The sequence below is a fragment of the Pan paniscus genome, chromosome 11 (genome assembly GCF_029289425.2).
Source record: "Pan paniscus chromosome 11, NHGRI_mPanPan1-v2.0_pri, whole genome shotgun sequence".
NCBI classification, from domain to species: Eukaryota; Metazoa; Chordata; class Mammalia; order Primates; family Hominidae; genus Pan; species Pan paniscus.
The window spans coordinates 42,810,444-42,825,782 of record NC_073260.2 but is presented as its reverse complement, the minus strand read 5'-3'; the positions used below and the strand labels follow the sequence as shown (position 1 = coordinate 42,825,782).

Sequence of the window (15,339 nt, the reverse complement as noted above, 5' to 3'; positions counted from 1 at the left end):
TTATTCATGTCCTTTGCCTGTTTTGTATTTGCTTTCTTTTTTTCGAGTTTTTTCTCCAACTCCCGACCTCAGGTGATCTGCCTGCCTCGGCCTCCCAAAGTGCTGGGATTACAGGCGTGAGCCACCACACCTGGCTGCATTTGATTTTATTTTTGTAGATGTGTGGCAGCTTTTTATATATTATGGATATCGCCCCTTCACCCTTTGCAGATGATGCCTGCATATCTACTCTTTGTCTTGCTGCTCTATTCACGTTGGTTTACAAAAGTTTTATGGTTTTGTTTTGCTTTGCTTTGCTTTTTTGAGGCAGGGTCTTGCTCCATCACCCAGGCTGGAGTGCAGTGGTACAATCATGGCTCACTGTAGCCTGGATCTCCTGGTCTCAAGTGGCCCTCCTGCCTCAGCCTCCTGAAGTAGCTGGGACTATAGGCCCATGCCACCACACCCCGCTATTTTGTTTTATTTTAATTTTTTGTAGAGATGAGGTTTCACTATGTTACCCAAGCTGGTCTTGAACTCCTGAGCTCAGGCAGTCTTCCTCCCTTGGCCTCCCAAAGTGCTGGGATTACAGGCATGAGCAACCGAGCCTAGCCAGTTTTATCTATTTTAATGTCAAATACATTTTACCAACTTTTAAGGCTTCTAGGAATGATATATATTGTATTTTAATATTTTTCTTTTCCAACAATACTCAAAATATGGCTATCACCACCTTACACTAGACATCAAACTTTGCCTCATTAGAGTGAGTCAGCATGATATTATGCTTCCTGGATGGTGCAGTGGTGGTTCACACCTGTAGTCCCAACACTTGGGGAGGCTGAGGAGGGTGGATCGCTTGAGGTCAGGAGTTCGGACCAGCCTGGGCCACATGGTGAAACCCCTTCTCTACAAAAAATACAAAAATTATCCAGGCATGGTGTTGTGTGCCTATAGTACCAGTGACTCCAGAGGCTGAGGCAAGAGAATCGCTTGAACCTGGGAGGCGGAGGTTGTAGTGAGCTGAGATTGCACTACTGCACTCCAGCCTGGGGAACAGAGCGAGACTCAGTCTAAAAGAAAAAAAAAAGAGAGAGGTATGATGCTTCCTGATGCAAGGCAACATGATGTACCCTGGATTACCTATAAAGTAGTATTCTATCCAAAATGTTTATCCTGAATTGAATCAAGCCTTGAGATCTAACTTCGGTTTACAGGAAATATAGGGGGTGGAAGAACACGTTAAATGACTCATAAGGAAACAACCTGACAAATCTTGAATGTGGGATTTTCTATAAACTGTCTCTTTAACAAGTAAATGTCATGGAAAAAAATTTGTCCGAGTGGGTGAGGGGACTTGTGATAGATAAACAGAAGCTGGGCGTGGTGGCTCACGCCTGTAATCCCAGCAAGCCGAGCGCTGTGGCTCATGCCTGTAATCCCAGCACTTTGGGAGGCTGAGGCAGGCGGATCACCTGAGGTCGGGCGTTCGAGACCAGCCTGACCAACATGGTGAAACTCTGTCTCTACTAAAAATACAAAAATTAGCCATGCGTGGTGGCCGGCACCTGTAGTCCCAGCTACACGGGAGGGTGAGGCAGGAGAATTGCTTGAACCTGGGAGGCGGAGGTTGCAGTGAGCTGAGATCGGGCCACTGCACTCCAGCCTGGGCAACAGAGCGAGACTCAGTCTCAAAAAAAAAAAAAAAAAAAAAACCCATAAAGAGGTATAACAGTCTGGGTGCGGAGGCTCATGCCTGTAATCCCAGCACTTTGGGAGGCAGAGGCTGTGGATCACGTGAGGCCAGGAGTTCCTGGCCAACATGGTGAAAACCCGTCTACTAAAATTACAAAAATTTGGCTAGGCACAGTGGCTCACACCTGTAATCCCAACACTTTGGGAGGTCGAGGCGGGCGGATCACGAGGTCAGGAGATCAAGACCAGCCTGGCCAATATGATGAAACCCCGTCTCTACTAAAGATACAAAAAATTAACCAGGCGTGGTGGTCTGCGCCTGTAATTCCATCTACTTGGGAGGCTGAGGCAGGAGAATCGCTTGAACCCGGGAGGTGGAGATTGCAGTGAGCTGAGATCACACCACTGCACTCCAGCCTAGGCAACAGAGCGAGACTCCGTCTCAAAAAAAAAAAAAAAAGGAGGTATAATTAACATACAAAAGCAAAGATCTTCAGTGTTAGTTCAATGAGTTTTAAAAATATATACACCTGTATAACCACCATCCAAAAAGAAGATATAGGAGCAACAGGACTTTAAAAAAAAAGCCATCCTTGCAAAGCTAAGGATGGTTTCCTGGTCAGCCCTCTCTCCTGACTATCTCTTGCTGCATCCTCTCTTCTTGTTGCTCTCACTGCTCTCCATCTCTCTCACTGCTCTCCATCTCTCTCACATCTCTCCATCTCTCTCATGTCTCTCCGACTCTCTCGCATCTCTCCATCTCTCTCACCGCTCTCCATCTCTCTTGCCGCTCTCCATCTCTCTGGCATCTCTCCCTCTCTCTTACATCTCTCCATCTCTTTCGCCGCTGTCGGTCTCTGACACCTGTTTGGCACCAGACCTCGGCTCCGGAAACACCTCTGGCTTGCTTACTCTGACCAAGTTGGACAGGCTCTGCTGGCTGGAGTCTCGGTCCTCTTCTTCAGACAGAACTTGGCTGTTCTCTCTTGGGCTCTGCAACATTTGCTACAGATCCAAGTTGTCCCTGCCTTTGGCCCCCGCTGCCAGGCTCACCCCCCAGGTCTCCTCCCTCAGGGGAATGGGAAAGACAGCAGAGAGCCTGCTTCACAGTCATAATCAATGGAGATCATCAGGTAATCCGAGGTAGCTAACAGCCTCCTTTATCCTCTACACGGTTTTCTTTCCAATCATTGCAGGACAAGAAAGACATCCTTGTCTGACTCTCCCCTTATCCACACAATTAGAAGTGAATTAAAGGCATCAATTTCAAGTCACTTCTGTAGTTGTGGAAGGGTGAAGGCAATTTATTTTTTATCTCCTGTTGTGGCTGGAAAGAAAACTTCTTGCAATGACTTTTCTGGTTTTGGAAGAGAGCCAGCAACCAATTCTAAAATATCGGGTGATTTTTCTTTTTGTTACAAATTCTTCCGAATGTGATGAAATCCTAGCGCACTGGGTTCCCACTCAACCAGAGCTCTCCTTAGGAAAAAGGAGATCAGGAATGACCAAAATGCACAAATCTATAGTTTTGCATTCTCATATGGTGGGAAGTTTTTCTCTATTCATGATTTTTTTTTCTCTTCAGTGATACCAGAGCATACATTTGGGCAGATTAGGTTGGATTCTCTATTAAGTTCCTCTTTCCATTTTTAAATGCAGATTCAAATGAGCAGTGAATTATTTTATCCAAAGTTAGGGGCTATATAAAATAAAAAAAATGAAGAAGGCTGAAATGGCCCCTTATATAGGCAGTCAGCTTCTAGGAATAGAAGCAAATGAATATTTAACAATACTTAAAGAAAGGCAATTTGTTTTCACATTTAATATATTAATTATTTTAGTTTGTGCGTTATTAAATATTACATACCTTTTGGGAGGTTGAGGTTGGAAGATCGTTTGAGCCCAGGAATTTGAGACCAACCAGGGCAAGATAGCAAAACCCCATCTCTACAAAAAAATTTTAAAAATTAGCCCAGCATGGTGGTGTCCACCTGTAGTCTCAGCTCCTTGGGAGGCTGATGTGGGAGGAACGCTTGAGCCCTGGAGGTTGAGGCTACAGTGAGCCATGATCACCTCACTGCACCCCAGCCTGGGCTACAGAGTGAGACTCTATCGGGATGCCGAGGTGGGCAGACCACCTGAGATCAGGAGTTCAAGACCAGCCTGGCCAACATGGGGAAAACACATCTCTATTAAAAATACAAAATTAGCTGAACCCAGGAGGCGGAGGTTCCATTGAGTCAAGATCACACCACTGCACTCCAGCCTGGGTGACAGAGCGAGACTCTGTCTCAAAAAAAAAAAAAATCTGGGTGTGGTAGTACACACCTATAGTCCCAGCAGCTTGGTAGGCTGACGTGGGAAGATTGCTTGAGCCCAGAAGTTCAAGGCTGCAGTTCAAAAGGCTTGAGCCTTCAGATTGCTTGAGTCCAGGAGTTCAAGGCTATGATTGTGTCACTTCACTCTGTCCTGGGCAACAGAGGGAGACCCCTGTCTTTAAAATAAATAAGTAAATGAATAAATACACATTATATGAAAAAGTCATGCATCTGACTTAAATCTAGTTGCCAAAATAACTTTTTTTTTTTTTTTTCCTGAGATGGAGTCTCACTCTGTTGCCCAGGCTGGGGTGCAGTGGTGCGTTCTCCGCTCACTGCAAGCTCCGCCTCTGGGTTCATGCCATTCTCCCGCCTCAGCCTCCCGAGTAGCTGAGACTACAGGCACTCGCCACCACACCCGGCTAATTTTTTGTATTTTTAGTAGAGAAGGGGTTTCACTGTGTTAGCCAGGATGGTCTCGATCTCCTGACCTTGTGATCCGCCCACCCAGGCCTCCCAAAGTGCTGGGATTACAGGTGTGAGCCACCACGCCTGGCCGGTCACAGGTCTCTCTACCAGAATGTCTCCGGTGCTATATTTTACTTTCCAAATTATACAGCATTCATCATTTTTTCCAATACATTTTTAAAGCATTTGCTTTTGTTTCATTTTCTTATTGTGTGGCAAATTATTAATTCACATGAAGTCTTTGTACTTGCCGATATAGACAAGAGCAACAAATATCAAAATCTGAGCTTTCAATTTAGGAAAATAAAGTGGAAAGCCCACTGGATTCAGCAAAAAGTAGGATTAATGTTATGCTTATGAGACATGGATACACATTGCTTAGAAATATGAAGCTATTCCTTATTTACATAAAGTCAGTAAATATGTTCACATTTGACTTACTTTTTTTGGAGGGGGATCATATATGGAGTGGTCTCACTCTGTCACCCAGGCTGGAGTGCAGTGGTGCCATTCCAGTTCACTGCGGCCTTGACTTCCAGAGCTCAAGTGATCCTCCCACCTCCACCTCCTGAGTAGCTGGGACCACAGGTGTGCATGCCACCACGCCCGGCTAATTTGTTTTTTGTTTGTTTGTTTGTTTTTGTTTTGAGATGGAATCTCACTCTGTCACCCAGGCTGGAGTGCAGTGGCACAGTCTTGGCTCATCGTAACCTCCGCCTCCTGGGTTCAAGTAATTCTCCTGCCTTAGCTTCCCAAGTAGCTGGGATTACAGGTGCCCACCACCACGCCTGGCTAATTTTTGTAGTTTCATAGAGACAAGGTTTCGCCATGTTGGCCAGGCTAGTCTTGAACTCCTGACATCAAGTGATCCGCATGCCTTGGCCTCCCAAAGTGCTGGGATGGGGTTTTTCCATGTTGCCCAGGCTAGTTTTGAACTCCTGGGCTCAAGAGGTCCTCCTGCCTGGACCTCCCAAATTGTTAGGACTACAGGCATGAGTCACCCCACTCAGCCACATTTGGCATTTTAAATCCTTAGGCACCAAAATCCAGAAAATGTTAGTGATTACAGGCTGCTCTTAGAGTAAAGTTAAATAACAGTGTTCTGTAATGATTTCTAAAGAAACCTTAAAAATATTTTACTTACCTATTTTTAAAAATGGCATTGTAAGAAGATTGGCATAATATTTAAAATCATTTTCTAGAAACAAGTTTTACTTCCATAACAGCTGTGATCAAATACCTCCTCATGATGAATAAGGCTAATTACACTTATGATCTATGTGAGCTGCTTTAAAAAATTATATGCAAGCCTTCTTTGAACACTTCCATCCCTGATCCCTCCAAGACCTTCAAATTTGCTGTGAGATTTACTGCACTGTGCAAAGGACAGTTTATCATCCCTGCCCTCTTTTGTTACCTACCCTGACGTTCTTCCTGCCCTCCCCAAATAGCTCCTGAATGATTAAAGGCAGAAATTCTGCCTTATCTGTCCTTTAAATCTCCCAGGGTATCAACACATATAAGCACTTGAAACCATCTTTTCCTTATCAGACCACATCACCTGTAGGGCAGTACTACAGCACAAATCTCAAACAAGAAACGCTACTGGCCAGGTGCGGTGGCTCACGCCTGTAATCCCAGCACTTTGGGAGGCCAAGGCAGGCAGATCACGAGGTCAGGAGGTCGAGACCATCCTGGCTAACACGGTGAAACCTGTCTTTACTAAAAATACAAAAAATTAGCCGAGCGTGGTGGCAGGCGCCTGTAGTCCCAGCTACTCGGGAGGCTGAGGCAGGAGAATGGCGTGAACCCGGGAGGCGGAGCTTGCAGTGAGCCGAGATTGCACCACTGCACTCCAGCCTGGGCAACAGAGCAAGACTCCGTCTCAAAAATAAATAAATAAATAAATAATAAAAAATAAATAAATAAATAAAGACGCTACTGTAGCACTCTGGGTGCGAACTGCAAGGAGAGCTTAGTAAAGCTGCATGTTCTTTTTTTGCTTGTTTGCTTTTAAAAGACAGGGTCTCACTCTGTCACCCAGGCTGGAGTGGAGTCCTCCTGCCTCAGCCTCCCGAGTAGCTGGGACTACAGGTGCACCACAACACCTGGCCAATTTTTTTTTTTTTTTTTTTTTATAGAAACAGGATCTTGCTACATAGTCCAGGCTGGTCTTGAACTCCTGGACTCAAGCAATTCTGCCTTTGCCTCCCAAAGTGCTGGGACTACAGGCGTGAGCCTTTGCGCGCAGCCTTATTTTAACCTTTCAAAGATTTTTAAAGCCTGTCGATTTAAATCCTTTCCCTACAGTAAACTGTAACTGTGAGTATAACAGCTCTTAGCATGTTCTGTGAGTCCTTCTAGCAAATTATCAAACCTGAGTGTGGTTTTGGAAACCATCTGTAGTTGGTGTCAGAAATGAGGGTGGGTTGTGCATTGTACCCTCTAACTTTGCAATGATTTGTCTGTATTGCCCATTTATCCTATTATGTTGTCTTGTTTTAAAAAATTGACTTGTAGACATTCCGATATATTTTTGGTATTAATCTTTTTTGTAGTTATGTGCATTATATATATATATAATGCATTATATATATGCATTATATATAATGCATATATATAATGCATTATATATATATATATATATATATATGCTGGGCATGGTGGTTCACACCTGTAATCTCAGCACTTTGGGAGCCCGAGGCAGGCAGATCACCTGAGGTCAGGAGTTCAAGACCAGCCTGACCAACATGGTGAAACCCCATCTCTACTAAAAATTACAAAAATTAGCAGGATGTGGTGGCTGGCGCCTGTAATCCCACCTACTGTGGAGGCTGAGGCAGGAGAGTTGCTTGAACCCAGGAGGTGGAGGTTGCAGTGAGCCAAGATCATGCCACTGTGCTCCAGCCTGGGCAACAGAGCAAGACTCCATCTCAAAAAATCAAACCCCAAACATACACACACACACACACACACACACACACACACACACGCGCGCGTCTCCCTTTGTTGCCCCAGGCTGGAGTGCAGTGATACGATCACAGCTCACTGTAGCCTCACTTCCAGGCTTCAGGCTTCAGGCAGTCTTCCTGCCTCAGCTTCCCGAGTAGCTGGGATTATAGGTATGTACCACCATGCCCAACCTTGTGAATTTTTAAGTTGAATTTAGAGTAGCATTCACAATAATGTCAGATGTTTCACCTTTGAGAGAATACACTTCCAAACATTTTGCTTTGACTTTGTAAACTGGATGAGAAAAGGTAACTATTAGCTCCTTTTTTACAAAGAAATGAATGTAATCAAATTCTCTATTTAAAGCATTTGGTAATACTGACATAAAACTGGCAGCCTGTAACTTTTTTCAGAAGTTTCTAACAGAACCAGTATAGGAACAGCTACTACACTTCATTTTTAGTATGTCCATAAGAAAACTTGACTTGAAAAAGATTGGAATTAATTAGAAAAACCTCTTTGGCTTGGCACAGTGGCTCACACCTGTGATCCCAGCACTTTGGGAGGCCGAGGTGAGCAGATCCCTTTAAGGTCAGGAGTTTGAGACCAGCCTGGCCAACATGGTACAATCCCATCTATACTAAAAATACAAAAAATAGCCGGGTGTGGTGGCACACACCTGTAATCCCAGCTACTTGGGCGGCTGAAGCATGAGAATTGCTTGAACCCAGGAGGTGAGGTTGCAGTGAGCCGAGATTGCACCACTGCACTCCAGCCTGGGCAACAGAGTGAGAAAAGCAAACAAAAAACAAAACAAAAAAAACCTCTTTGATTTAAATGAAAAATCATTCTCCACAGAATGATGTGTCTATGTACGTTCTTCAACTTCATATCTTAAATTACCTTCTGGAACACTCTTTTTAAAATAGCCGTTAACTTTGAAGTAAATGATGTTACTTCTTCAGAAAATGTGTCTTCCAGTTTTCATGTAGTCAGTGATACCTCTTTGCCCCCCATTGTAAATGGTAATGTGAACAAACATTTTATGCAGGTTGCTAGTGTATCATCAGTTTTCTTGAAAAACAACAAAATATTTGATTTTAAAAATGAAACCATGCATTTTCATTTTATTGAAATTCTTGTTTCCATAGCAGTTCATCACACAAGCCATACAATGAATTTCCTCACTAGATTCCTTGGATGTGGATGGATTTGACCTTATTCTTACAAGGTTTTAGCCCTTTAAAAGTTTCCAGTCTCAGGCACAGATCTTAGGTCCTACTTTACTCTAGAGCCTTAGTTTTAATTCTCTACTGTCCCAGACCTTTGAATTGGCCAAAGAATAACCTTCTCTAATTCCTGGGATGAATTCCTGCTCTGCAGTGCAGTCCATGGCTTCCAAGCATGCTCTTCAGCCTAGCTTCTGCTCGCTTTCGGCCCTAGTGGCATTTCTTCACTTTGTTGTAAGCTCAGCTTGAAAAAAGTTGTTGCTTCTTCTCTGCAAAATGGTGATGGTGATGATAACAATATCAGTTCCATAGAGTTAATGTATGTAAAGCACTTGGAATAGTACCTAACAAATCATTAAAATGTTTGACGATATTATTTATTTTTATCCAATGTCTCCATGTATTTGTGAGAGAGGTTCTTCAGAATTTCAAGTCCAGTATATGACTGGATATGGAAGTATGTTTATAAAGTTAACAGTACATGTTATAGGTAATTTTATATTTAAAAAATGTGTTTGGGTAGGCAATTTGCCATTGCACTACACTTATGTACCTGTACCTCCCTGAAGCCACATAAAGAACATGTATTTATCTTAGAAAAATGTGGTGCACATTTATAAATACAATTAACACTTAAACAATGTTGGGGGTAGGGGTGCCAATCCCTTACACAGTCAAAAATCTGCATATAGCTTTGGGCCTCCCAAAAACTTAACTAGTAATAGTCTATTTTTGACCAGAAGCCTTACCAATAACATAAACTGTCAATAACATATTTTATATGTGATATTTATTACATACTTATATTCTTACAATAAAGTAAGCTAGAGAAAAGAAAATGCTATTATGAAAATCACAAGGAAGAGAAAATATATTTTCTATTCATTAAGTGGAAGCGGAGCATCATAAAGGTCTTCATTTTCTTTTTTTTTTCCTTGTGACAGTTTTGCTCTGTCACCCAGGCTGGAGTGCAATGGCGTGATCTCAGCTTACTGCAACCCCTGCCTCCCTGGTTCAAGCCATTCTCTTGCCTCAGCCTCCCAAGCAGCTGGGATTACAGCTGTGTGCCACCAAACCCAGCTAATTTTTGTATTCTTTTTTTTTTTTTTTTAATACAAACAATCCCATAGTATTTATTGCCATCTTGTAGTAACACAAGGGTAATCAAAACAATATGAATAAATGTTCACATTGGACAAAGGACATCTAAAAACAAACTGTATCCTTCTCAACAATTTCTCACTTCATTGATCATTTCTAGTTGGAGACACTTTGTAGCAGAGTAATATTATCTCCTTTTAGCATGATCCGACCCAGTTGTTTTCTTGACTTTGTTTTAGAATGAATCTCTTCTGCATCATCTAATACAAGGTTCATATACTCATCAAAACCAATGATACAGCCTTCTATCCGCATATTCACTTGCTCATAGAGCCACACCTGAATCCGCGATCTATTTTGTAAGTATCTGAAGATGAGGTTGATGGGCTGCACCATAACCTTCTGCACTTTCTGGCCCTGGCCACGGTACGCCATGGTGGAATTTCACAAAGCGAACAGTTGTATTCTTAGTAGAGACAGGGTTTTGCCATGTTGGCCAGGCTGGTCTCAAACTCCTGGGCTCAAGTGATCTGCCTGCCTCAGGCTTCCAAAGTGCTGGGATTACAGCCGTGAGCTGCCATGCCCCACTGAGATTTTTTTTTCTTTGATTCATGTGTTATTTAGAAGTATGTTTTTAATCTCCAAGTATTTGGGGATTTTTCCAGTTATTGCTTTTGAGTATAATTCCGTTGTGGTCTGGGATCAGGCATGCTATGAGTTCTATTATTTTACATTTGTTAAGGTGTGTTTTAGGGTACAGAATGCAGTCTATCTTGGTGCGTGTTGCATGTGAGCTTGAGAAGAATGTGTGCTATTCTGCTATTGGATGAAGTAATCTGGAAATGTCAATTATATCCAGTTTAGTGATGGTGCTGTTGAGTTCAACTATGTGCTTACTGATTTTCTGCCTGCTGGACCTATCCATTTCTGATAGAGGGGTGTTGAAATCTCCACCTATAACAGTGGATTCATCTATTTCTCTTTGCAGTTCTATCAGGTTTTACTTTGTTGTCAGGAACATACACATCGAGAATTACTATGTCTTCAGTAGGAACTGACTCCTGACCCCTTCATCCTTATGTAATAGCTCCCTTCATCCCTGATAACTTTCCTTGCTCTGAACTTAGCTTTGTCTGAGAGCACTATAACTATTCCCACTTTCTTTTTATTTGTGTTAGCACATTAAATCTTTCTCCATTCATATACTTTTTTTCTTTTGAGACAGAGTTTCGCTCTTATTGGCTAGGTTGGAGTGCAATGGCGCGATCTCGGCTCACTGCAACCTCCGCCTCCCGGGTTCAAGCGATTCTCCGGCCTCAGCCTCCTGAGTAGCTAGGGTTACAGGCACCCGCCACCATGCCCAGCTAATTTTTTGTATTTGTAGTAGAAATAGGGTTTACCATGAGCCACCGTGTCCGGCAATAACAAAATATTTCTAATTCCCTCATCTTGTCTCTTGTATCTTTGCTGTTATTCACTTATATGTAAGTGTCATTCACTTATATATAAGCATATGTAAGCATATCTATATATAAATATATATACATACATAAGCACACATAAACACACATACATTGTTGGTATTATTATTTTGAACTGTTATCTGTAAGATCAACTAAGAATAAGAAAAATAAGGCCAGGCGTGGTAGCTTACCCCTGTAATCCCAACATTTTGGGAGGCAGAGGTGGGCAGATCACCTGAGGTCAGGAGTTCGAGACCAGCCTGGCAAACATGGTGAAACCCTGTCTCTACTAAAAATACAAAAATTAGCCAGTTTTGGTGGCAGTCACCTGTAATACCAGCTACTCGGGATGTTGAGGCAGGGGAATCACCTGAATCTGGGAGAAGGAGGTTGCAGTGAGCCAAGATCGTGCCATTGCACTCCAGCCTGGGTGACAAGAGGAAAACTCTGTCTCAAAAAAAAAAAAAAGAAAAAGAAAAATATTTTACCTTCACTCACTTATTCTCCAATGCCCTTCCTTTTTTTAATGTAGATCTGAGTTTCTAATCTGTATCACTTTCCTTCTTTCTGAGAAACTTCTTTTAAATTTCTTGCATGACAGGTCTACTGGCAACAATGTCCCTCATTTTTTGTCTGAAGAATGTCTTTAGTTATCCTTCACTTTAGAAGGATAATTTTTTTCCTTCTGTTAGAAAGTTATTGAAGGATAATTTTGCAGAGTACTGAATTCTAGATTGGTGACTTTCCTCTTAACAGTTTAAATATTTCACTCCACTCTCTTCTTGCTTGCATGGTTTCTGAGGGGAAGTTGGATGTAATTCTTATTTTTGCTCTTCTATAGGTAAGGTGGTTTATTTCCCTCTGCCTTCTTTCAAATTTTCTTTTTTTTTTTTTTTTTTTTTTTTTTGATACAGAGTCTCACGCTGTCACTCAGGCTGGAGTGCAGTGGTGCAATCTTGGCTCCTTGCAACCTCTGCCTCCGGGTTCAAGTGATTCTCGTGTCTCACCCTCAAGTAGCGGGGATTACAGGAACACACCACCGTGCCCAACTAAGTTTTGTATTTTTGATAGAGATGGGGTTTCACCATGTTGGCCAAGCTGGTCTTGAACTCCTGACCTCAGGTGATCTGTTCGCCTCAGCCTCCCAAAGTGCTGGAATTACAGGCATGTGCCACCACACCCAGCTAATTTTTGTATTTTTAGTAGAAATGTGGTTTTACCATGTTGGCCAGGCTGGGCTCGAACTCCTGACCTCAGGTGATCTGCCTGCCTTGGCCTCCCAAAGTGCTGGGATTACAGGTGTGAGCCACTGCGCCCAGCCAAGATTTTTTATCTTTGATTTTCTGAAGTTTGACTACGATATGCCTAGGTGTCTTTTTTTTTTGGCATTTACTATGCTTGCTGTTTTCTGAATTTCTTGAATCTACAGTCTGATGTTTGACATTAACTTGGGGAAATTTTCAGTCTTTATTGCTTCTAATATTTCTTCTGTTAGTTTCTTTCTTATGATTTCCCATGATTCATGTTATGTCTTTTGTAGTTGTCTCTCAGTTCTTGGATTTTGTTTTGTATTTTTTGCCTTTGCTTTTCAGTTTCTAGTGTCATATCCTCAAGCTCAGAGATTATTTCCTCAGCCACATCCAGTCTACTAATAATCCCATCAAAGGCATTCTTCATTTCTATTCCAATGTTGTTAACTTCTAGCATTTCTTTTGATTCTTAGAATTTCCATCTCTCTGCTTACATTACTCATTTGTTCTTGGATGTTGTGTTTCTCCTTTAAAGTCTTGAGCACATTAATCATAGTTTAAAAAAAAAATTGGTCTGATTAATTCCAACATTCTTGCAATATCTGAATCTGGTTCTAGTGCTCGTTCTGTCTTTTCAAATTGTTTTTTGTCTTTTCATATGCCTTATAATTCCTTCTTGGTAGTGGACACGATGTGCTGAGAAAGGAAAAAAAAAAAAGGTCTTCATTCTCATCTTCACCTGGAGCAGGCTAAGGAGCAGGAGCAGGAGGAGGAGGAGGAGGAGGAGGAGGGGTTGGTTTTGCTGTCTCAAGTGAGGCAGAGGCGGAAGAGGTGACAGGGGAGCCAGGCACACTTGGTATAACTGTCTCCCAGGCTGGAGTGCAGTGGCACCATCTCGGCTCCCTGCAAGCTCCGCCTCCCGGGTTCACGGGTTCACGCCATTCTCCTGCCTCAGCCTCCGGAGCAGCTGGGATTACAGGCGCCCTCCACCACGTCCCGCTAATTTTTTGTATTTTCAGTAGAGACGGGGGTTTCACCGCGTTAGCCAGGATGGTCTCCATCTCCTGACCTCGTGATCCACCAGCCTCGGCCTCCCAAAGTGCTGGGATTACAGGCGTGAGCCACCGTACCCGGCTCACACTTGGTATAACTTCAATTGAAAAAAAAATCTACATATAACTGGACCCGTGTAGTTTGAACCTATGTTGTTCAAGGGTCAACTGTATATAATTTTTGTGTAAGCATGTGATTCAGCGGTATGAAGTCTAAAATCAGCAAAGGTCACCTTTAGTACATAAAAAAAGCACAAAATAGTTTAAATGAGAAATTTCATTTTTATTGAATAAAAACATTATACAAACATGAAGATATATTCAAATATTTGAATACATTAGTTTTTTTTGTAACTTTATATGCTTCATATAAAAGTACTGAGTTCAAAGCAGTATTATACTTGCTAATCATTACCAAAATTCTGATTTTGCTATACTTTTCATCAGGATTTCTGGGACACCTCCCAACTAAACATATTAAGATTCTAGAAAAATAGGCCGGGCGCGGTGGCTCATGCCTATAATCCTAGCACTTTGGGAGGCTGAGGCAGGCAGATCACCTGAGGTCGGGAGTTCGAGACCAGCCTGACCGACATGGAGAAACTCCATCTTTACTAAAAAATAGAAACTTAGCCAGGCATGGTGGTGCATGCCTGTAATCTCAGCTACTCGGGAGGCTGAGGCAGGAGAATCGCTTGAACCCGGGAGGTGGAGGTTGCAGTGAGCCGAGATCGTGCCATTGCACTCCATCCTGTGCAACAAGAGTGAAACTCCGTCTCAAAAAAAAAAAAAAAAGATTCTAGAAAAATAAAAGATGACAAGTCTCCCAAATAAGAGCAGTTTGAGGGTGAGAAATAGCAGTCCTCTAGGAATGCATAACTAAACCATAGTGTACATTTAAGTTACCAAGTTTTAAAAAATTTTAACAATTCTTGGCTGGGAATGGTGGCTAACGCCTGCAATTCTAGCACTTTGGGAGGCCGAGGCAGATGGATCACCTGAGGTATGGAGTTCGAGACCAGCCTGGCCAACATGGTGGAACCCCGTCTCTACTAAAAGTAGCCAGGTATGGTGGCGGGTGCCTGTAATCCCAGCTACTTGGGAGGCTGAGGCAGAATTGCTTGAACCAAGGAGGCGGAAGTTGCAGTGAGCTGAGATTGAGCCATTGCACTCCAGCCTGGGCAACGGAGCAAGACTCCATCTCAAAAAAAAAAAAAAAAAAAAAAGCCAGGCAAGGTGGCTCACACCTGTAATCCCAGCACATTGGGAGGCTGAGGTGGGCGGATCATGAGGTCAGGAGGTCAAGACCATCCTGGCTGTTATAACACAGTGAAACCCCGTCTCTAATAAAAATACAAAAAATTAGCCAGGCGTGGTGGTGGGTGCCTGTAGGCCCAGCTACTCGGGAGGCTGAGGCAGGAGAATGGCGTGAACCCAGGAGGCGGAACTTGCAGTGAGCCGAGTTCATGCCACTGCACTCCAGCCTGGGCAACAGAGTGAATCTCAAAAAAAAAAAAAAAAAAAATTCTTATAGTTCCCTTTCAAAAAGCACACTGACCATATTTTTAAATACGTATCTTAAATACCTAAAACAATTTTTTTCTCCATAGCTCCCCCAACCCCCCAAAATCCTAGTGAAACGGATAGCAAGTATGTAGTTTGAGAAGGTGCTGTGGACACTGGCTATATGTGAAATGTTCGGATTGCCACACTTCCTCTGAGTAAAGCAATTACGATGGAAAAGTGGACTACAGCTTATATAATTTTGCTCTTTTGTGAAGGTTGTTATGTGGCATAAAATTGTCCTATAATGTTTAAAGACCTTTTCCTGG

General features: G+C 42.7%; 1 protein-coding gene across 1 annotated transcript; it reads right to left on the bottom strand.

The window, feature by feature from the left end:
- Positions 1 to 9,725: 9,725 nt before the first annotated feature.
- LOC100974064 (small nuclear ribonucleoprotein E) lies at positions 9,726 to 10,224 on the bottom strand. Its single transcript, XM_003811166.5, has one exon. It carries the CDS (start codon positions 10,175 to 10,177, stop codon positions 9,899 to 9,901), a length of 279 nt encoding a protein of 92 aa, XP_003811214.1. The 5' UTR covers positions 10,178 to 10,224; the 3' UTR covers positions 9,726 to 9,898.
- Between the last annotated feature and the right edge of the window lie 5,115 nt (positions 10,225 to 15,339).

Excerpts from the sequence above, each read along its gene's own strand:
- LOC100974064 (XM_003811166.5), bottom strand. The coding sequence starts at position 10,177 with ATGGCGTACCGTGGCCAGGGCCAGAAAGTGCAGAAGGTTATGGTGCAG.